We start from the raw sequence: 22,069 nt of genomic DNA, 5'->3' as shown, positions 1-22,069 counted from the left end.
TCGGGCTCCGGCCGCGACCCCGCGGGCGGCGCTGACCGGCGCGGCGCCCGCCGCCCCCTCCCCGCAGCCCCGCAGGCAGGAGGCCGGGCGGCGGCGGCCGCCGGCGCCCGCGGTCCGGCGGGCGGCGCGGGGCGCGGGACCCGGAAGCAGAAGCGGGGCCGGGAGGCGGCTGGATGGGAAGGAGCGGCGGCGGCGGCGGGCGGCGATGGGGGAGCAGCAGAGCTCGCTGAGCGCCCCGCCGGCGGCCGCCGCCGCCGCGCCGCCGAGCCCGGCCGGGGGCCCGCGGGAGCCCGGCCCGGAGGAGCCGCCTCCGCCGCGGGAGTCGGCCCCGGGCGGCGGGGCGGCCGGGCCGGGGCGAAGCGGGGAGCCGCCGCCGCCCGCCGCCGGCCCCGAGCGGCGAGGGGCCGAAGAGGAGGAGGAGGAGGAGGCGGCGGCGGCCGGGCCGGGGGAGCCGGCGGCCCTGGCGGAGGAGGGCCCGGGGCCGGAGGGGGGCACCGGCCGCCGCCGCCCCCCCCGGCGGCACGTGTACTGCACCGTCTACTGCGTGGAGAACGACCGGCCGGCGGCCGCCCCCGCCTCCCCCTGCGCCGGCCCGGCCGGCGGCGGCGGCCCGGGCGCGGGGCAGCCCCCGGCGCGGCGCGGGGTGGCGGCGGGCGGCGACCCGCTGTCGGCGGGCGGCAGCATCGAGGTGGTGGACTTGTACCTGCTGCCCGAGCCCTTCTCCGGGCTGATCGCGGGGGAGTTCGGGCCGCTGCTGGTGCTCAGCTGCCGGGTGTGCCTGGAGGAGAAGCCCATCAAGCCCCTGTCCTGCTGCAAGAAGGCGGTGTGCGAGGAGTGCCTCAAGCGGTACCTCAGCTCCCAGGTACGGCCCGGCGGGGCGCTGCGAAGTCGCGCGGAGGGGGCCGGCTCTTCGGCGGTGCCGCCGCTGCTGAGCATCGCCCCGGGCCCGGCCCGGAGGAGCCGCTCCCGCCCGGCGCGGAGCGGGGCTGGCAGCCGCCTGCCTGCGAGCTGCCGCTTTCACGGCCGTTCCCTCCCGCAGCGCTGTTAGGCAGCCTGTCGGGCTGGTCGCTTTCATGTTTGCGGGCTCTTCCCGTCTTTTAAAGAATTTCCTCTGTGAATTCTCCAGCTCTTGCTGTTGGGTGGCTGGCACCAGCTTCCCTGAAAGAGGAGAGGGCAAGCAGCCGCCTCTGAGGCGACTGCCGGAGCGAGGGGCCGGGGATTTTGGCCGCCATCCCGCAGCCCCTCGCGCTGCTGGGCGCCGGTGCCGCCGCTTGTGCGTGCGGGTGTGCGGCCGCTCGGCCTGTTCCTCCGAGAGTGCATCGCCTTTGGCCTCACGCCAGTTGTGTAAGGTTAAAATACCGGGGGGATCTGCGCGACTATTCATGAAGAATCACAGTTAGTAAACAAGAACTTCTTTGCGGGGGAAGAACCCAAAACACAACAACTTTTCCATCCCGGGCAAATAGCTGCTCATCCTGGGCAGATAGCTGCTCGCATATAGGCTGCTTATGCCTTCATCACTGTTTTGTCAGTCAGAACTGCTGTTTCAAACCGAAATCAGCAGCTTGAAAGCAAAGCTCTGTCTTTGCTACCGTTTTTAGTAGCTAGTTTAGCATCGCAGAACACTTGTGCATTGTTTCTGCCGCTGGTGTAGGCATGCCCTAAACCCAGAGAGCAATGGGAGAAGTATGGGTATGTGGGAAAAATAAAACTAAGTAAACCCTTTGCTTACCACCTTTATGTTTTTATTCAACAGAAACTTTTGGGACGTGCTCGGTGGAGGCGTGCTGGTGTGGTGGTAGAATGAATTTTTTACACCTGCCGGGGCTGGGAGCTGTGCTGGGGCAGTCTGTGCTCCCACCGGCCTGCGTGTGTAGGGTCGGGATGGATGGCTACAGCTACCCCCACGCACTATAAATAGTTGTCGGGCTGTTCTGACCAGGGAACATTTCAGTGCTTGGAAATTGCACGTGCTGGCTGAGGTGAAGTACGTGCTCCTCTCCAGGCACTGGTAGCCTACGTAGCATTTACTAGTGCTGGTAGCATTTATTCTGGCTAATAGTAAGCTCACTAGCATTTTTGTGGACCACCTCCGTTATGTTTAGATAACAGGGAAGGGCTTAACATGGGAACTGATGAATGAGAGAGGCAGAGTTGTGTTTTGTATGTCTCTTGTAACATTGAAACTCAGGAACACTTAATAAGTCTTCTCGAGACTTCATGCACAGAGCCCGAAATGGTTTGGTTTGCAGTTAAGTGGTGGACTGGAAACTCTCAGCAAGTTTTTAGAGTATATCCCCAGTGCACATTTGTGCCACCTTTGTATTTGCCACTGAGGTCATGTGTCAGAATATTGTCTTGCTTTGAAGCTGGACATTGCAAAGTGGTGTGATGTCAGGGTGGTCTGCTCTATCTTCTGCAGGTGCCTTCAGCCTGCTCTACGAGTTGATATGATGAATTGTAGTGGTTCTTCCCCATTAAAACAGGTAGTAAAATATTTCAAGGAACAGCCAGGCATAACATCAGTAATGACCTCAGATGATGAAATTCAAATGTCTGCAACGTAGGCATAAACACCGAATTCAGTTATCTAAGCCCCTTTTTTTAAATAGTAATGAAAAAGAGGTGGATTTAGGGTATAATTTGTCTAAAATAGTTGAACTGCCACTAGATGTGCCTGTTTTGTCCTGTTTGTTTCCTTTGAGTAAGAAGGGGTGTAGGATCTTACAAGGTTTGAGAAAAAGTTGTATCAGAGCAAGATTCCGCCCAAACCCAAAATAGGTTCAGTATTAGCTGTGAGCTAAAGCGATAGAGAGAGTAGCTTACAGCCATCTATGCAAGTTATGTGATCCGGTAGCTAAAGCCATACCAAAGAACTCTTCTGCCTGGTGTAGGCTGGACTCTTGGAGGATGATCCAGCAGCTTGGTGGGTGGACCAGCTGGCTGGCCTGGGAACCAGGTATATGCCTCATGAAGTGGCTTTAGCATTGGCCAGCTGTTGGATGCGTATGCAGGGGTGCCTTCTTCAAGGAGGCCACTGCTACTGCTGAGCAGGCTGCAAAGCTTATCCTGGCAGCTATTAAAAGGTCTGCTTGGCAGATAGCCATATGGGTACTTACTCCTGTGCACAGAAGGTAAGACAGGGATACAGATGCAGAGGAGGGCATGTCTGCAGCAGAGATACTGATCTTGAGGAGGGAGGTTCACAGAGCACTTCTGTGGGCACGTTGTTACAGATGCTGTTGTGACTGGACAGAATTTTAGTTGCTTGATAAATTTGTTCGGGGGAAAAAGGAAACAAAACACCCTCAAGTAACAGTGCAATGTGTTCTTCCCCTATCTTCCTTTTTTGAAAAGAACAAGAAAGTGATATTTCTTTGAGAAGAACAAGAAGTGATGTATCTTTCCTTTGTGCTGTGGAAGAGCCCTGTGACTCATCCTGAGGAGACAGAAAAGGCTTCTCCATGTCAGTTGTGTTAGAGGGGTTTCTGGGAAGGATGAGTGGAAAGGCAGTATTGGATAGAAATAAAGTTGCCTTTCATCTCTGAGACTTAGCACTTCATGTAGCGAAGAAAAAAAGGAGAATTTACAAAAAGTTCAAAAGGAGTAAATGTTGAAAAGCTGCTTCTGTTGGAAAATTTTAACAGATTTTCAGTTTGGATACAGTCAGCTTGATTTAGGAATGTACCTGAAAGTGAAAACAAACAAAAGCAACAGAAAACCAAACCCCCAAGGAGCAATGTGCACTGCTTAGATCTGGTTTCCTTGTCAGAGAAGTAGCAATCTGTGCCCCTTGTTTGAGAGGAAACTGGCTGACTCTTAAGTCTCTGGAGAAACAGTGGTCTTTGCTGAAAATGTGGAGTATGTTGGCAGAAGTATAACCTTTAAAATAATTAATGTTGCCTTTAATGTCTGCACGTGTTTTGCCACTGAAGAAAGTTGGGTTCTTGATGATGTTTTCATCGTGATTCCTGAAATGGTGCTTTATGGAGTAACAAAGTAAAAACCCTGTTAATGCACTCTGCCTTCTTCTATGCAAACATGTAACAGCATCAAAACTTCTGCCGTAGAGCCCTTTATAGATCAGAAAATCAACTGAAGTTTTAGGCATTGTTGAAAAGAAGATTATCCGGATGAAAACACTCCAACTGCAGAGTTCGCTCGTACTGTTACCGGCATGCTGGAAAATGAGGGTAATTGATTTAGGAATGTCGCATCTGAAGGTCCTTAGAGGTCGAATCCAGTCTTTCTTATCACCAGCACCTTGCTGCATAATCCCTTTCAAAGATTTAATGGCTGGAGCAGAAGCTTAGCAGGCCAGCCTGGAGCATCCGGGCTGATCTGGAGCCTGACTTTTGGTAAATTGCGTAACTTTACCTCTGCCTCCGTTTAGCTATTCTTTCTTCCTGCCTAATGCTCGCGGACTCCTCAGGGCTTTTCAGGGTCTGACTGTGACCAGTTTATCTACGATTCACAAAAAAATTTCTATGGCTTTATTCTCTTGGACCCAGAGAAATTGAGGGAGGGGTGGGTGTGGGTGATGGGTTAGCACAAAAGCAGTTGTGGCTCTTGCACCTCAGGACCTGGTATGGGTCCCACAGAGCCTGGGTCAGGTCCCAACAAGCCCCGTCTCCAGAAGTGGATGCAGCCCAAAGCTGTTCTTTGTTGTTACACTTAATCACGAATGTAAAATGGATGAGGCTGAAGACTGTGAATGTTCGAGATGTCAGTACTCTTCCAGGACCGTGTGCTCACGGAGGCCATCTCCGTGGGCTCTTGGGTATGTGCCGAGTGAGGTTGGGGTCAGAAGGGTGAAAGAACCCTTTCCCATTCAGCTGGGAGCTGTGGGCTTCTACACTTGTGCATCCAGCGTACAAACTGGGGAAAGAACTGGGGCTCTCAGTCTTACAGATGTAATATTGCATTCACATCTTCTTCACTTCCCGTCTTCTGCATTTAACATAGCACCAAACCCGGGTTATTCCAGAAACTGTGTGCACACGTAGGTTTGCTAAATGAGTGATTCACTTCCTAACCTCTCCTGGCTGCTCGTACGTCTGAGTCAGAGAGAGTATTTGTGCCTGGCTTTGCGTTTTGTCCATTTGTGTCTGCGGGGGGCGGAGTTTGTTTGGAAATTTCCTTTAAAAATAAACAAATAAGTATGGGAAGAATTTTGGCTTAAGAAGAGAGGGAGAAGACCTAAAGTTTAACTAGGTTTTTATATTTAACTTACCCCAGACTGGTAAAGAGGCTAAGGTTTATATGTGTTTTCTCATCTCCCTAATTTGTAAACCTGACAAGTGCTATTCAGAACAGCAATCTCACTCCTCGCTTTTTAGCAAGTATTGACTAGACCAAAATAACATTTGCTGTTTTCTAACATCGATAAAGTACAATATGTTCTGTAATAAATATTTGAAGCCATATATATATAAAATTGTATCTATACTTGTTTCACTTTTCCTATAAAGTGGCTGTAAAAGTTTTATAGAAACCTCGGTGATTTGACTGCCTGCTCTTTCTACATGCAAATTAGGAAACTTGATAATCCAGTTTTGATCCTATGCTCATTAGTGATGCTTTATTTTGTAAATCTTGCAATTCTCTTGGAGTAGTCATTCTTATATTAAAGGACTTCGGGTGAGTTAATTTAAACAGCATACTATATTCTCGATCAGATATTATGGTGCTTTAATTATAGGAACTCTAATGAGATTAGTGGCTGCAAGTAAATCGGAAGGGATTGTTGGGGGCAGGGAGGGGCCGCATCCAACAGCATTTTGTGCATGGCTGGTTTTGGTGGGACTGAAATCCTGCTCTCCTCTCCTGAGCATGAAATGTGGAGATTGTCTTCCCTCTGCCCATGCCCTGTTACCAGTCTTGCTCTCTTCGTGACCTGAGATCTTGTTTTTGACCCCTTTCGTTTCTGTGCATGATCTCTTTCTGAAAGACCTGGAGAAAAAAGCAGCAGACTGTTATGGTCAGGATTTTTGTGGGGAATGCGATTATAAAGCCATGTAGTGAAGAGGAGAATTTAGGAGCAGGCTGTATTGCCTAAAACTAGTACTGGCTTGGAGCCGGAGGGACTTGACACCTGTGTGCCTCTTCAGGTGTCTGATGGTATCATATAAATGATACACCTTCAAAGGTGTAGTCTGGTTGCTGATGAAAACCAGCCAGCAGAAACATAGGCACCAAGCGCTGAATCATCTGATGGTTAATGAGCTGCTTGTGCCCTGAGTCAAACCAGAGCTCAGAAGGGCCACTGTCATTCAGCGGGGGAGAAGCTCTGTGTTTGCAAGGGTTATTAATCCAAAACATGCTCTAACGCTAGCTAGTGAGTTGCTAGGGTGGCTGCGGACTGGCTACCAGGAGGTGGTGGCAGGGTGAGTGGTCACCCTCCAGCTGATGTTGCAAGAATGCAGACATTTCCAAAGGAGGAAGAAAGGTGCAGGGGGAGAAGATAATATATTACCTGCTAGATTACAGGCTTTCTAAACCAAACCAGCCACTTCAGCCACAGTAAGGTGGCTGTGTTCCTGAGTAGAAGGAGGAGGAGGAGGCAGATAGACCTGGTCCATCAGCTGTGAGCAGTCTGTAAGCTGCAGGAGCACCTAAACTTCTTCACTGTTGTTTTCAGCAAACAGCTTCTGAAAGTCTGTCCTGTTCTCCTGGCATGTTGTGTGCAGTGCCAGTGCCGAAATACTGCTGTGCAGCCAGCTGCCCAAGGATTACTGTCACAGTTCAGGACGACATCCAAGTACCTTTAAGATTGTAAGCATTAGTCTTTGAAGTTGCTAGGTGTATAGCTGGCTTTTAGTCCCTCTTGAATGCTTGTTGACGGGTCCAGTTTGGGCCAAAACTTAAGTTTGGAACAAAGTTTTACAAAATCAAGCATTGCTGGAAATACTTTTAAATTCTTTTTAAAGAAAACTAGTTTTGAGTGATGTTCTTGAATGATAATACTGCCTAGTTGTCCTAGTGTGTGTAGGCATAGATACTCTGTCAAGATACCACCACTTTGTGTGGTCTGTTTGTTCCCTGTGAAGAAGGGACTAGAAGTAGCTGCAAGCTTACTCTGCATGGATAGCTATGACTTCCTTTTGTTTGGATAAGTCTTTGCCAGATGTAGAGCTGGAATATGTGGCCATCGTTTCTTAGCCATGCTGTTACGGAGTGAGGGGGAAAAAGAGTGGCTGTTCTTCTTACAGCTAAGAAGATCTCTGATAAAGCTCTGATCTGTAGGATCAGGGATGTTGGGAATAGAAACGATGGTGTCACCTTTGAACAGCTGCAGGAAGGATTTTGCTAATGGGAGAAAGCCTGAATTCCTGGGGTGAGGATAAGTGGTGTCATGAAATTGCTGATGTTGGTAGCAAGGGGTGAGGGTAAATGGCGAGTCCTACAGTGGTGCCATGAATTTGTTGGTGTTGATAGGAAGTTTCTACCCTTCAAAATCAGCTTTACTATGAATGTGAAATTGCAGTGGGAGATGAAGGACAACTGGTTTTGTTTTAGCTTGGGTTGAAAACTAATTTTGAAAGTGCGGAATTTCTGTGAAGCAGAAGCCCTGCTTGTCAGCTGCCTGCCATAGCCAGTGTGCTGCCCCTCGCTGGTCTGTCGGTGGTGCTGGCGCTGGGGACCATAGACAGGCCGAGCCTGTAGGAGGTCATCTACCTCGTGCCTTCCCTCCCACTGCTCCCACCAGCTGTTCCCAGGAGCTACCAGGCACAGGTATGGACTCCGTCCAGGGACTTTAAAGTGAGATGAGTTGAAAACTAAACTGTTGGGTTTTAATTGCCCAAACAAAGAGAAACGAAGGAGTTAAATGGGGGTTGGGAAGGCCTTCAGCTCACCTCTGCCCTGTTCTTCTGTTTCTACACCCAGAACAACTTTTCTTCCAACTGCTCTGGGGCCTCTTGGCCCTTCATTCCTCTCTTCTTCTTGTACAAATATCTTGCTTCCTGCCATCTAAACCAGCCAGGCTCAAGGAAAGTATGTATCTTACATGCCCAGGATGTAAGTACATTGTCAAAATGATTAAGAGTTGTAAGGGATGTAATTTCTTCAAAAGAATTTGAACTGGTGAAGAAGGGCATTACTTACCCACCCAGTTAGCTGGTTTATCTGTTTTTCAGTATGCTTTAGCCACTTGCACTTATGTTTACCTTGCCTTTTTTTTTAGTACTTTTCTTTATGAATTATATTTTTTTAAAAAAGTCCTTGTCTATAGGATTTTATTAGCCAAGTACCTATGACTTTTTCTATTATAGAAAAAGTGACAAATTTGCCTACTGGTGAAGAGGCTATTTGAGTCCATTTTTAAGTACTTGAAAAACTTTGGTAAGAGAAAGAAATGAATTTTATTTGGACATTAATGTGAACATAAAAGTAACAGCATTCCTGTTGAATAGCCAGTCCTTAAATGTATGTTTTTCTGCTATGGCACACATATATTTATCGTATAGGTAAATAAGCCTTGCGAGAGCAGCTGCCTAATGTAAGTGGAATAGGAAAAAATTAGGATGAAAAACAAATTCAAGACTTTACTCATTGAGAAGAAAACTTGATAGATTTCAGTGCAGAAGGTCCGAAGTTTTGACAGTAATTTATGCCAGATTTGGAACTGAACCTGAAATGGCTTAGAGTCCACATTTACCTTAGTAGCTCCCTCACTGCTTCAAGATCGGTGTATATTTTCATTGATAAGCTTGTTGGGATGTATGGCTGCTCCTGTTTGTTTACTTAACTGTGAGAAAGGCTGTGAACTTCCTAGATTACAATTTCGTGAAAAGATGAAGACATTTCTAAAGCTATCCCACTTCCTTTTCCTTCCGAGCTTGCTAGGGGACTGTAGTGCACTTATAAAACTGCAAATGCCTCCTTTATAAGGAATATTAGATTGAAATAATAATAAAAGTACCTTTCCCCTTCTGTGGACTTTTTTCCCCCAGTGGTGTTTTTTATTAAGTATGGTACAAACTATATTGGATATTGTAGTGGAAAATAGAAGAGGCAAAGTTTAACATTCTCAAACCTAGTTGTGCTGATGCCATTCTGTATTGTTTTCTGCCACTGACATGGTACAAATGGCAGCAAAAGCAGGTACCTCTCTAGTTTAATTGGTTTGACTCCTTAATCTTGTAGGAATGGTGGTGTATAAACTCAGGGATGTAGGATGGGGATCTGAATGACTGTCCCTTTAGCTTGTAGGAAAGGGAAGCCCTATCCAAATTGTTTCAGCTGCGATGTGGCTCTGTGGGGTTGCTCACACAATACGAGGAAGGAAGAAGAGCGAGAAGACGATTGCCAGGATGGGAAGGGCTTGGTGATGTTGTAAGAATCGGTTTGTCCCAGAAAGTGGGCTTGCTCACAGTGAGCTTTCGTAAAACAAAAGGGAATCATGAAGACTGGTGGCCTCCATCTATAAGGTGGATCTTTGACCTCTGTTCAAACCTGCAGATGAATAACAGCCAGTTATTCTGGTAAATGGTGGCCAGAAAGTGAAATGGGCCTAGCTCTATTTCTGGTTTCCTATTGGATGGGGGTGGGCAGGAAATAAATCTAACCTTAAAAAGGAAAGAAAAGTAATGGCTTTTAAACACAGCTTAAAGTACAGAACTTCCAGGAAAATAATGGGTTAGTGCTTTACTGGAGTGCTGGAAGACTTTTATACCCTACAGGTAGCAGAGAGGGGTGGAGTAGGTAGGCGCAGCATGCCATCTGGGGCACGATCACAGAGGTGCTGGGAGAAGTGCTGCTTTCCTGAACAGGCAAAAAGAAGTGCTTTGCTATTGTCAGTACTATTGCTGCTGTATGGGAGCAAAGAAATGGTGGGGAGGGCTTCTTAATGCTTTCAACTATTTTAATGTTGCTTGCTTTGGGAGAGGACGCCTTGTGCCTTTCCATTCCAGCGCACCTGTGCAGTGCCAGGTAGAACTTGTCTGCTTAGAAGTACTCCTTTAGGGGCCTTATGGAAGCACGTATGCAAACCGCTCAGTGCTTTTTCAAGTGCATGTGCAGCTCAGTTGTGCAACAGCTTGGAAACTCTGCTTAGTTAACTTTATGGTATTAGCATGCAGCTTAAAAAGGGGAAAGAATGTGCAACTTAAAAGTTTTTTGGAATGGACAGATCCACAAAAGAGCAAACGTGCCCCGTAGGATTTAGGTGCCAAGTGTTGCATACCAATTACAAAATGTAGATGTTAGGACTCCAGGCAGAATTACGGTGGTGATAGTATATTTTATTGTGGTGAACTAATCCTACTCGGATTAAGGCAGAAAATCAGTTGTAAAACACTGGAGTTCTGTTGAAATCTTGTTGTTAGCTGCTTACAGGCATTGACATATACATGGCCATCTAGACCTCAAAGTGGCCGAAGTGAAATACATTATCAAAATCTGGATATTTCAAAGTATGCACATATTTATGGTCCCTATTTTTCTTACACAGGGGCCGTGGAAATTAAGCAACCTCAGAAATTTTCCCCCATTTGTATAATGGAAAGTAGATTCAGCCTTGCTTCTGTTGTATTTCTCAGTAACACTTGAAGAGTAATTTTCAAACTTCTGAAGATGCCCATTCTTTCAAGGCATTATCTGGAGTTGTAACTTTGTTTTAAATTACTAGCATCTTCCCAGTCTCTAAGATTTAAACCTTCCCTGCAGTGAGTTGTGACTGTTACTGATGGACATTGCTGAGTGCTTTTGCCTCGGTGAAATAAGTATTTCATGTGAAGGCTTGATTTGTTGTTCTTTTTGTGATAGTAACACAGCAAATCCTGCCTGTGTAATCCAGACTGTAATGCTTCATGAGGACCTCACCCAAGCCAAGATGGGTAGCAAGACAAGGCCAAGCCATCACTTCTGGTAAATTAAGGATCTAAAATGAGTTCTGGGTCTCATTCATTTTCTTTCTATATCAAGAAAAACAGACTGTGTCCAAAGCTGAAGGTCTACAGTCATTTTAGCCAGCAGTGCTACTCACCCCATCCTTGCAACTTGTTCCCTACCGTTTCTGTGTCATCTGATCCACCAGCAGAAAAAAATTATCTGGTTTAAAAGTAACCTTTCACAACCATTTTTTACTTTTTTTTTTTGTCTTATCCAGTTCCTAATTCTCTCATGCACAGCGTGCAAATGTTTATTCCACCACAAGGTGATACTGAATAAAGTGCCTGTGGCTAATCAAGGCCATTTATTTTGGCAACTGTGACAGCTTGTCAGAACAAAACAATTGAAAAAGCAGCATGAGGGAAGGGGACAGAACATGTTCAAGATGATGGCATGTGGAGGTTTTCATTGGAGCTTGATGAAATCAAACCTGCAATTTGGTCCTGTTGCTGCATCATTTCCGCTTTCAAAATCCAGATGGAAGCCATGGCTTGTCCAGCGCCCGAAGGTGCGTCTGCACCCACAGCTCTGGGACAGGCGTGGTGGCATGGGACAGAGCGTTTCTCTGAGCTGCTTGCAGCACTGGAGGTTCCCAGTCCAGCCCAGGCTGGTACCCACCAGTCCTGTCTCTGCTGCCTGTGGCATCATTAAATAAGAAGCTCTCAACTAGCTGGAATTTTAAAGCACCCCCAAGTGTTTTATAACATAGAACAGATTATTCCTAAGGCAGTTTTACAAGTGAAGTTTTTCGTGTGAATATTCTTGCAAATGAGGAACCTCTTTTTTGATCTTGATTGTTTCAACAGCTTTAGTTTGCTGCAGCCAAGCGGTGCCCCAAGTATGATCATTATTTTCTTGAGAGAAATTTTTCCTGCACCAGAGCGCTCTCAAAAGAAGTTCCTTGTTGCTCCTTACCTGTTTGAATAGCAAGTTAAAAGATGCAGAGCTCAAAATGATAGAAGGATTTTTGGTTTTTGTGTGGGTTGGGGGGAGGTTTGGGGAGGGGTTCATTTTGCTTTTCTGCAAAGACACAAAATGCCTGTAGACTGTTATTAAATGTGATGTTATTTAAAAATGCACAACAGAAAAGTGTACAGCACTGTCATGGAAGAACTGGTATGCATCATCTTGAGATCTTTGCTGGTGAAGGTTGTTTTTGAGCTTGTTCATACAGTCTGTTGGTACAAGTACAAAAAAATAAACTCGTTTTGAAGACAACCAAAATCAATTCATTGCTATTCCAGTATATTCTTTTCCACTCTAATTGACGTTTTACATTTCTGTAGGTGTACTGCTTTTGACCCATAAAAATTTTAAGCCTGTTTTTACAACAAATATAGAATTCTTTTAAGCTGTATGTAGTCCACACTTCTAGCTTGTGCGTTGGCATGAATGGGCTGTAACTACAGCTTTCACAAGCTAGAAGCATGTTTCTTAGTGAGAAGCATTGAGATGTTTGTTTGGGGGAAGGGGAGGAGACAAGGAGAGGGTCCCGTCTCCTTGCCACAACAATGAACTGGCACAGATGGTAAGTTTTCTGACACTAGCTTACCATTTAGCTTCTGTATTGAGTTTTGATCTAGCAGAATTTTGTTTTATCAGTCCTTATGGTGAAAAGAAAGATCAAGGAAGAGGTTTTTCAGATGATTTTCATTTTTCAAGTAGGAGCCCATCTGCCCATTGGAACGTTGGTAGGAGACAGCAAATCTGGGTTAATGATGACAGATGATGTGAGCAGCTAATAATGATGGAGCCACTAAAAAGGTGAATGCAATTTGAGGATGTAGTAGAGAGAGGAGAGCAATGAGGCCCTTGTATGTGGCAAGGCTTTATTTGGAATCTTGGGCGCCAGGGTTTAGGAAAAATGGCAGGAACCAAGAAGGACTGCAAGGAGAAAAGTGCTGTTGCGCAGATGCAGAACTGTTTATTTTAGCATAAGGAGAACGGGGAGGAGAAATGGCTGCTCTCCCTAAATGCAAGAGGGGGTAAGTTGGGTAGGCACTTCTTAAGAAGTTTTGGCACAATACAAACTATGAATATTGCAGTAAATTAAGTTAGGCTAGAAATCAGTGTGAGCCTGTATATTTAGCCTGTATATGTGGGATGGAAGGCAAGGACCTGGGAGAGCCTTTCCAGTCTCTGAATTTGGGAAGAAGGGCACAGTATCTGAGCAGTTCTCAAAGCTGGCACCTTTCATGCTGTCAAAAAGGACTCGCTACGTGGCACCATTGTGCACTGAATTTGGCCAGGTTGTATGGGAAGGCTGCCTGCGCTTCTCAGAGTGTGCTTGGTTGAGAAGAAGCTTGAGACCAATGAGGAAATGGTAGAAGAGTTTTATTGTCTGGTGTTACCTTTTTTTTTTTTTTCTTAACCACTGAAAACAGCAAAGGATTTTCTAATGCCCGACATGTACCTACAAGCAGTGCGCTTCAAACCATGCTTTGTGTCTGGTATTTTTTGGTCTGTAAGGAATCTGAAGTCAAATGTCTCTCACTGTTTTTAGGAGAAATGGCTTTTAAATTAATTTCAAAACTGTGTTTTCAAGACTGTTTTTGGTTATTGATCTGGCTGAATCAGAGCAATTTCCAAGTGGTCCCCTCCCTGCGCTGCTGGAGGAGAGACTGCTTTGCCGCTACCTGAGTTGACCTAGGCTATAGAGGATGCATTTGTGAAGTAACTCTCTGAGGGAATTCATGCAGGCTGTTGTATAAAGAAACTTATGAGAGAAAGAACAATTAGCAAAGACCAGTGATTGATTGTTGTAGTTTCCACAGATTGCTTTTACGTGAAAACAACAAACAGAACAGATGGTTAAGGTGCCAAAGAAAAGCCATGTGAGACTGAAAAACAATCTCTGAAATTGGGTGGTTTGGGTGTGGGGTTTGTTTTGAATTTTTTTTGTGTGTGAAACTACAGTTACCAGCTGGGCGAATGTGTTGTAAATTACTGGAGGGTGGTAGCTGGTTGTTGTTGAACTTCCTTGTCTTTCTGTTAGTCTTTGGTTTCACTGTGTGCTTCACTTGACAGGCTGCAGCATCATCATTCTGGATTTATCTCCTGATGTCTCATTCTAAGGTTTTTTTTCCTTCTAGTTTTTGATACCAATATCTGACAAGTTTTGTGGGAGGATTTTAGCAGCCTTGAAGTACTTATGTTGGCTGCCAGGTAGTCTTTTGGTAGCTCGAGGTGGTTGCAAGGTGATTTATTGGTGATTCAGGTGAAATCCATCCTGGCTCTGTGCCTGGCCCGGTGTACATAGGGAGGGCTTTGCTGCTGAGGTGCAATAAATGTTGAGTTTCTGTATTCATCACAAAATATATCTGCAAGCTGCCTGAATGAACTTGTTGAAGCTGCTGTGCTCTTTCTAGCTGCTATATGCAGAAGCTAGATCCACAGGGAAAATCAAATCTTGCACAGAGGTGGAGGCTGGGTAGCCAAGCACACGTGTCTTGAGTCTTTAATGTTCTATATGTGTTTGTACCTTTGAAGACTGTGTAGCGTTAAAGAATATTTTTATTAAATTCTTGTTAAGTTAGGTTTATACCAGACTAAACTGGTCTCCTGCAGGGTTTTAGTTTCACGTAGTGTCTCCGAGTTCACCAGTGAAGTCTGTCTGGGAAGATAAAATTCATGGAAGCACTAATTGTTTTAATTTTTGGCTCCAAAATCAGTGTCAGGCACTAATCTGATCACAACAAGCCTACTTCTGGATTCGAACAAACCTTACACAAACATGAAGACTGATGTATACTGACACCAACAGGCATTGAAACATTAAAAATATTTCTGAAAGGTGTAAGCTTATGATTTTTAATGGATTATTTGATATATGTAAGCCACGGTGGAAAAACTGGTGAGAACTGTATCTGGAATATATCAAATAATAGTACATCTTGTGTAATGGTCTATTGAGACACTTCAAAAACGCAGAAGTACTGCCCAAGGAATAAGAAAAGGCAGATGAAATGAAGTAAATAGCTGGCTGATAATGTATTTTGAGTGGGTTATAAAACTTGTATTTATGGCAGGAAGTAGAGCTTCTTCAAAAGGTATATGCTTATCTAATGAGTGCTGTAAAGAACCTGGAGAGTGACCTCTGTTCTCACCAGCTTCCAACTTCTGCTCTCTTTCTTCTTCCCTTTCCTGGATGAGCTTCCTTTCCACTGTCAGGAGCTTTTTAAAATGGTATTTCCTTTCCATAGCGATCCTTTTGCTTACAGTAGTTGCAGTCATGCTCTGAAAACGTAGAGGCTTATACAACTTAAGACTAACTTGGTCATGTTATAGATTATTCATCAATGCCATTAAAGTGAAAGTTTTGTACTGGAAAAAATCTAAGATCTGTTGTATGCTGTGTGATGTTGAGGGAAGGAATTGTTATTCAACCATTCTTCTTATCTCTGTCGTATTGTTGGAGTGTTTGTCTTGTTTTTCTTCCCGACAATGTATAATTGACCAGGAGAGAAAGACCTCCTTGCGAGAGGATCATTGTAATCAGATGTCACGTCCTTTTGTCTGTCTGGCTGCTTTTGAGCAAGTATGATCCACGCAGCAGATTTCTCCGAGAGCTGGTTGTGCTTTGCACTGGTGGTGTCACTCTGTAGTGTTTAACTAAGACACTTAAGCCAAGGCTGAACCTTCATGACACATCAGTTACAGCTGGCTTAAGAAGCTCTTCACCGTTCCTTATCTATTATATAGATATTTTTGGTGGTGAAGTGAAGCAGTTGTGAAATCTGGAAGTATAAAATCATAAAAGCCTGCAACAGAAGATTATCTTACTGTTGCATTGATCATTACAAAAAGATTTTTTGAAGACACCCCCCCTCCCTCAAGTAGCAGAACAATTATTGATTTTTATTCTCCCTTTTCTCACCTGTCTCTCAAGCTCTAGAAGTGAGGAGAAGAGGCTGGAGTAACCATGAGATTAAGACTTCATTTGTCTGCTTTTCCTCCTTTTTTTCCTCCTCTCTTTCTCTTTGAACACAGTTTGGTTGGGGGTGGGAGGGCATTGGGAAAAGGACTTAGTCTCTCTCTGAAGCAATAGAGTTCCTATCCAGAGTATTTCACAGGTGACACCCTTATGTGTGATGGCACAGGGGACAGGTTTGCTCAACTGCAGCTTTAATGTTTCAGTTAAACTTGTATACTGCGTTGGATGCAATAAAAGGTGTTTTGATTCCGTGTAAGTGTTCAAGTACTCGTGCAGGAAGTGACTAATGCGGCCGGGCAGGTAGGGCTGCGCTAATGAGACCAGAAAGAAAATGGGCTTTATTTAAAAAAGAGCAGCTGTCACAACACAATTGAGAGAACACATCACATGGCAGTAGGAAATTTAGTGTTGACTTAGCATACTATTGCTTTGACCACTTACTTGCATTTTAGAAATGGTATTTTTGGGGGTTTAGGATTTAGAGAAGTTATCTGCATATATCATGTCTTCGGTTCTACAACAGATATATCAGTTGTGCTAATACCACATGTTGCGATCCCAAGCAAACAAGAAATTGCTCATAGCTTTTTTTTTTCTAAGCTGGAAAAATACAGAATTAGGATAGCTGATCAGTGTTAGCTGTCCTATTGGGACCACAGTGGGGAAAAAAGCTTGGAATCATGCCTACTTGTAATTCCAGTTTAAACTACCTTAAAAATCAGTTTTGCTCAACTTTTGGCGGGAGGAGATGGTGGATTTTGCTATGGTTTCATCTGAAACTAGTTGCAAGCTTGTAAAATTCTAAAAATACTTTTTTGCTCAAAAACTAAATGCAGAGAAGCGGTACCTAACTGTTGAAATTTCCTTGAACCTGTAACTACTGTATCAAATGACACTACTGTAACAATACAAATATCTATGATGATAATTAAACCTTCATACTGAAGTTAAATTACAGATCATTCCATGAAAGAAGAAATATATACATTTTGCATAGCTTCGTTTCTCCTTTTGTGTTTCCTTTTGAATTTGTATGTTTGGACTCTTGCTATTAGTTTTCTCCTGAATTTGCACGCCTCAGGAAATTGTAATACTCATGGAATATAGGCAGAATTGTGATGTTCCCATCTTAGTGGCGGTTAAATGAAACAGTCCTAGTGTCCTCTTGTGGGCTTTTCCCTCCACTTCCTTTCCTTTTTTTTTTGTTTTGTTTTATTCCACTTTTCTGGTTAGATCTCTTGAGCAGTTTCTGCTGGTTGGCCAAGTTTTCTTTGCTGTATGCATTCGAATTTGCAGCAGAATGGGTTTTACTTCCCAAGTGTCTCTTAAAAGTACTTCTGTTGCATGGTAGTCAATACTGCATGTATGTAGTTTGCCTAGTCCTATGTAGGACCTGAATCCGCCTTCCATCATAAGATGTGTATCTGCTGTCATAGCGAAGGAGGAAAATCACTGAAGTCCCACGTGAATTCAGCAAGTGCATTTTTTCTTGAGTAAAAGTATATTCCATGTATCACAGTTGCAATTTATTGTCTGCTGTTAGAATCAAGCAATCCTAACCCAGATTTCTAGATTTTCTTGGTTTCTTCCAAATGGAAATGTTCTATCCCACTTGAATCTGTAGGGGAAATCCTAGCAAAGAGTTGGTTTGGATACCTGAGAGAGTGAACTTTGGAGGAAGCAACTTCTTTTTTTGTTCCTGGCAGTATATTAAAAAAAAAAAAAATCACATTTAGGCTATTTCACTAAAAATCTTTAGTGTTTCAGTGACTGAGTGGCAATCCAGCATTGCAGGATATCTGTCTTCATGTTTACAAATGCTATACACAGGGAATCGAATGATACATGATGAAAAACTGCAGTTAAGCATGTGCAGAGTTTTCATTAAGTGGCTTAACTCACTAGTAATTCTGACAGCATTGAGCTGTCCCAGTCTTGTGGCACTTGAGCAAGACTCAGTTTTTGTCCACCCTGGGTATTTCAGACCCCTGTAATATCCTGCAGTGGATCGCGGAGCAGGGTGGGACTTTGCTGCTGTGCAAACGTGTTCCTTTCCTGCTGTCCAGGAGGAGTGGGCGAAGCAAAATGCAGCAAGAACAGCAGGATGGAGGGGGCAGAGGAATTAAATTGAATGGGACAGGAGGCCTTGTTTCTGGATGCAGTGCCACGATGTGGGAGCTGAAGGCAGTCTGCATGCTGTAAGGCTCCCGATACGGAGGATGAAGGCTACCCAGGGCTGGCTTGGTGAAGAGTAAGGACAATTTGGTGCAGGGAGGCCTGGTGCAGAGAGACCAGAAGAGGTGCGGGAAGCAGAGGCAGCGGGGCAGGGGAGGGGAGAGGCAGGCTGCCTGCAGGGCTCTGCTTGCTGGCTGCATTTGCTCTGCCTAGGATGAGATCTCTCCTGGCATCTCTCTAGCAGCTGATCAGCATGAAATAACTGCCTAGTATGCTAGTGGTTCCGTAAGTTCAAGCGTCAGGTTTTTTGCCTCTGCATGATGATCGACTTCCAGCTTGCTGGCAAAGTGCGTAGAAGCTGATACTCTCCCATACAACTGGTTTTGAGGACGAGGAGGAGGATTATCACAGCTTTCATGAATCTAGGAGCCGTGAGATGAGAGAGAATAATGTAATAGTTAAGGTAGGAGAACTGCGTTGTTGTTGTTGTTGTTTTTCCCTGGCAGTATTAGGGCCTTCCAAGGTGATCCTAGCCAAGTACCCTAATCCAAACTTCTCACAGATGACTGCTAGTTGCAGTGGCTCAGTTTGTGAACACACCTGTGGCACTCAGAGTCACTAGGAGCTGTGCATTAAGGTAAATCAAGGTGATGTTAGGAAAAAGACCTTCTTTGCAAGACGTTCATATGCTATAATGAGAAATTGATAACTTTCTTTAGAGGTTTAGTGTGCAGAAATAGCTGAGAATGCACATCTAAAAAATGGTTTTATGATCTTTATTTATTTTATCATTCTTCCTGCGTGGTGAAAGGCTTGCTAACCTGTTCTTTCTTACTGATCACAGTTTTGCAAATGGAACTGTAATTTGCCTTTAGTTTTAAGCATAGCCATTTGTACTTCGGAGAACTTGGCACACAAAATGTGCATAATATATGGAAATTAGCACTGGTGTGGGGTTTCTTACTTTTTCCCTAATTTTACTAATGTGTATTGCTTTCCTGAGGTATATAATTTTGTCAGACTTCCTCGTATATAATAAGTTGTTTATTGTGCAAAACTTGCACAAATGGGTCTGCGTGAGATGGAACTGATCATTTGGGGGAATCATTGGTCAGCTGGAAGACTCAAGCACTTTTCTATTCCACTTAAATGATAGATAAGTCTTTTCTTCAGTCTTCTGTAATTCTTAGCATACTTACATTAAAGTATTTGTACTAAACCTGTATCTCAGTAGAGGTTGAGAGTAGACTCCAGAGACCTCATTATTAGAAATGGCGTTGTAATTAGGATACACTGTGCACCAGAATACAACAAAGGATTAATTTTGCCTTTCATTAAAGATGTTTCATTAAAGCAATGGTTTCATAAAATGTTGTTAAAGTTTCCCTTGATAACTGCTTTAACATTGCTTGACAGCAAGTGGCTTGTGGATTCAAGTGTAAGCATCTTTTGGCTTTTTCAGATTTGTCATTTTTACCTGAGTGACCCCGTTTTAAAGGATTATATTTTAATATAAATTTTAACAGATTTGTTTAGTTATGGTTTTTTTTTTTTTTTTGCTGTTCAGGTAAATTACCCTGTTCCCAAATGAAGTTTGACAAAAAAATTGGTCTTTTATATGCTCTTTCAGCTGTTTCAACTATGTCATGTTCAATTTATGTGGGGAATACATAGAGTATGGTAGGGAGGAAAGTCAAAAAGTGGCTTTTGTTCAGTTAACCACTGAATTTCACAGGTGCTATCTTAATGTTAGTATCATTAGTTACTTGGTACTAAAAGTTTAGTAAGCCCGTGTGTTTGTAGGAAATGATGGAGTTGTGCAGGCACACAGCGGGACACCAGCTGATCATACTGGGCAGGGAGGAGTGCCAGGGACTATCTCTGGAGGGATGCTTCTGCCATCCCTACCTATCCAGCTGGGAATAAGGGGGTGGGAAAGTCAACTGAGGCTGAGCTCTTGCCACCAAGGAAAATGCTGAGACGTGTTTTAGCAAGTGCTAGAAATCTTAACTGTCAGGGAAAGTCCTTTATTGGGGACTGTCAATCTGTTTTTCTGTCCTCCTGGTGCTGCCAGAAATTCTCAGCTTTTATGATACTTCTGGTTCAAAAACCTGTAGCATATTGGGGTGGTGATGGAGGAATCAAAAGTAGGCACACGTGGACAAGAGTTCCAAAATTGCTGAATTTACTAGGAATTTAACACACCCATGTTTGTTCTCATGAAGTGATGTTTTGATTCTTTTAGAGAAACATCGGTACAATTCAGAAATTAGTTTTGCAGTAGGACGCCACCCATTTCCCTCACTGCAGGCAGCATTTTGGTGAAAAGTGCATAACAAACACATCCCTTATCTTGGTGTTTGGGTGTGCTCCCAAAACCACAAAAGTCACAAATACAAATATTACTGCCTTTCTTTTGCACAGAAAAATCGATGTGCTTTGGGGCAGCAGTTTCCTGGGCGGCAGCAACAGCAGTTCTCAGTGGCAGCTCCCACTGTTTGGTACAGGTGCAGGTTAAAAGGAGACTTTACAGGTGCGGAGCCTTCCCTGGATGAAGGTACGGGGCAGCAGGAGCAGTTCAGATGGTAGCCAGCCTCTGTATGTGTGTTATTAAAGTGAGGAAAATTAGGTGGATTCAGAAAATTTTGAAGAGTAGACTTCTTCCCCCTTGTCTGTCAGGCAAGAGGACATTATGTTTCAGGGCAAAACTGCAGGAAAGAAAAGATGTGACTTGCAGGAAAGGCAGGGACTTCCTAGGAAAGGCTGAAATGGGTGCCCCGTCCTTCTTTTTCCTGAATTTTCCCTTCTCGTCTTCTTCCTCTCCCCAAGCAAGCTAGAGCAGCCCTGACTGCTTTGCCCTTTCTGAAGTAAACCACTGGAGCTAGCCAGGCCTCTACAGAAGCTTGTATTGGTGGCAAATGATAGTCAATGACTGTTTAACCATAGAGGGTAATTGCAGTTACTAGGTGGAACTAGTTGCTCTGAATGAAATGAAAATATCAATGAAATGCTAAATCAGATAGTTTTGAAAAGTTTTCGTCTCCTTGCTAACAAACATTCTATTTATTTTCTTGTCTCTTTGTCACAAAAGCTGTTGATTCTTTCTTTTTGGTCTTGCAAAATCTGGAGTTAGAGATGCCTGTCCTTGTGTACAAGCCCTCTCTGCGTTCTCTGTTACCATGCTTTTTAACAATTCCTTTCTCCTCCTGTGCTGCTTCAGTTCCTACCTGTTAATTTCTCTCCCACTGAGGACTGTATATATTCTTTGGAAATAATTAATGAAACTAGAATTTCCTCAACTAGTATTGAATTCAATTACTATGGGAGTCTGTGGTTTCAGAAGTGGAGATGGATATAGTTGACTTGATACCTCCTTCACCTCACTTCACCTGCCCACCCCCTGGTCCCCAAGCTGCAGTCCTTCCTGGTGGTGGTTTGAAAACTCTGATACCTACCAGTAGGAACAAAGCTGGTTCTTTAAATATTCAGTGTGGCAACCCAGTTTCTGGAGCCCTGCAAAAGTTTAATGCTGGCAGAAGTGATGTTTCAAGGTATATAACAACCTGTTCATCACTTTACGAACCCTCATAGTCAATAATCCTTGATTTCAATTTTTTTTTTTTTTGTGGTTGGGAGGGTTTAGACAAGTTTGAAGTAATTTTGTTTGTAAATAGATAGGCAGTATCTACAGAAACGATGAATAGTGGTTTTCCTCCAGTTGTAATCAGTCTTTTCCTACCATAACCATTTTTAAGTTGGGGTCTCTGGAGGTGGTATCTTTTACTCTTGGAACAGAATAATGAAATGTATTTAGTAAAAATTCTTTGCAGTGTATGTCAAGTCAACGAGGTGTCCTGTTCATAGGATATCTTTTATAATCGTTGTTTTATTCTTATAGTCAGCTGCTTCACTGTGTTTTGTAGCATGTGTGACAGTTGTTGGTAGAGGTCCTCCCTGCTTCTTGGTCCAAAGTCGCTGAGGATACCTATTAACTTAGTTGTTTTGTTACAAGTAATGCATTTCTTCATCTTAAAAAGCCTAGTTACTTCATAACTATTCCCTTTGCTT

General features: G+C 44.1%; 1 protein-coding gene across 1 annotated transcript in view; it reads left to right on the top strand.

The window, feature by feature from the left end:
• Window positions 1-205: 205 nt before the first annotated feature.
• Window positions 206-22,069, top strand: part of RNF217 (ring finger protein 217) — a gene marked incomplete at its 5' end in the record, with an annotated part of 59,675 nt that continues 37,811 nt past the window's right edge. The window contains one exon of the mRNA XM_082306212.1: window positions 206-862. Coding sequence (XP_082162338.1) covers window positions 206-862 — 657 coding nt within the window. The remainder of the gene's footprint in view (window positions 863-22,069) is intronic.

This window comes from Platalea leucorodia (assembly GCF_965183815.1).
Source record: "Platalea leucorodia genome assembly, chromosome: 3".
Classification (NCBI taxonomy): Eukaryota; Metazoa; Chordata; class Aves; order Pelecaniformes; family Threskiornithidae; genus Platalea; species Platalea leucorodia.
This window is presented reverse-complemented; position numbering and strand designations above follow the sequence as displayed.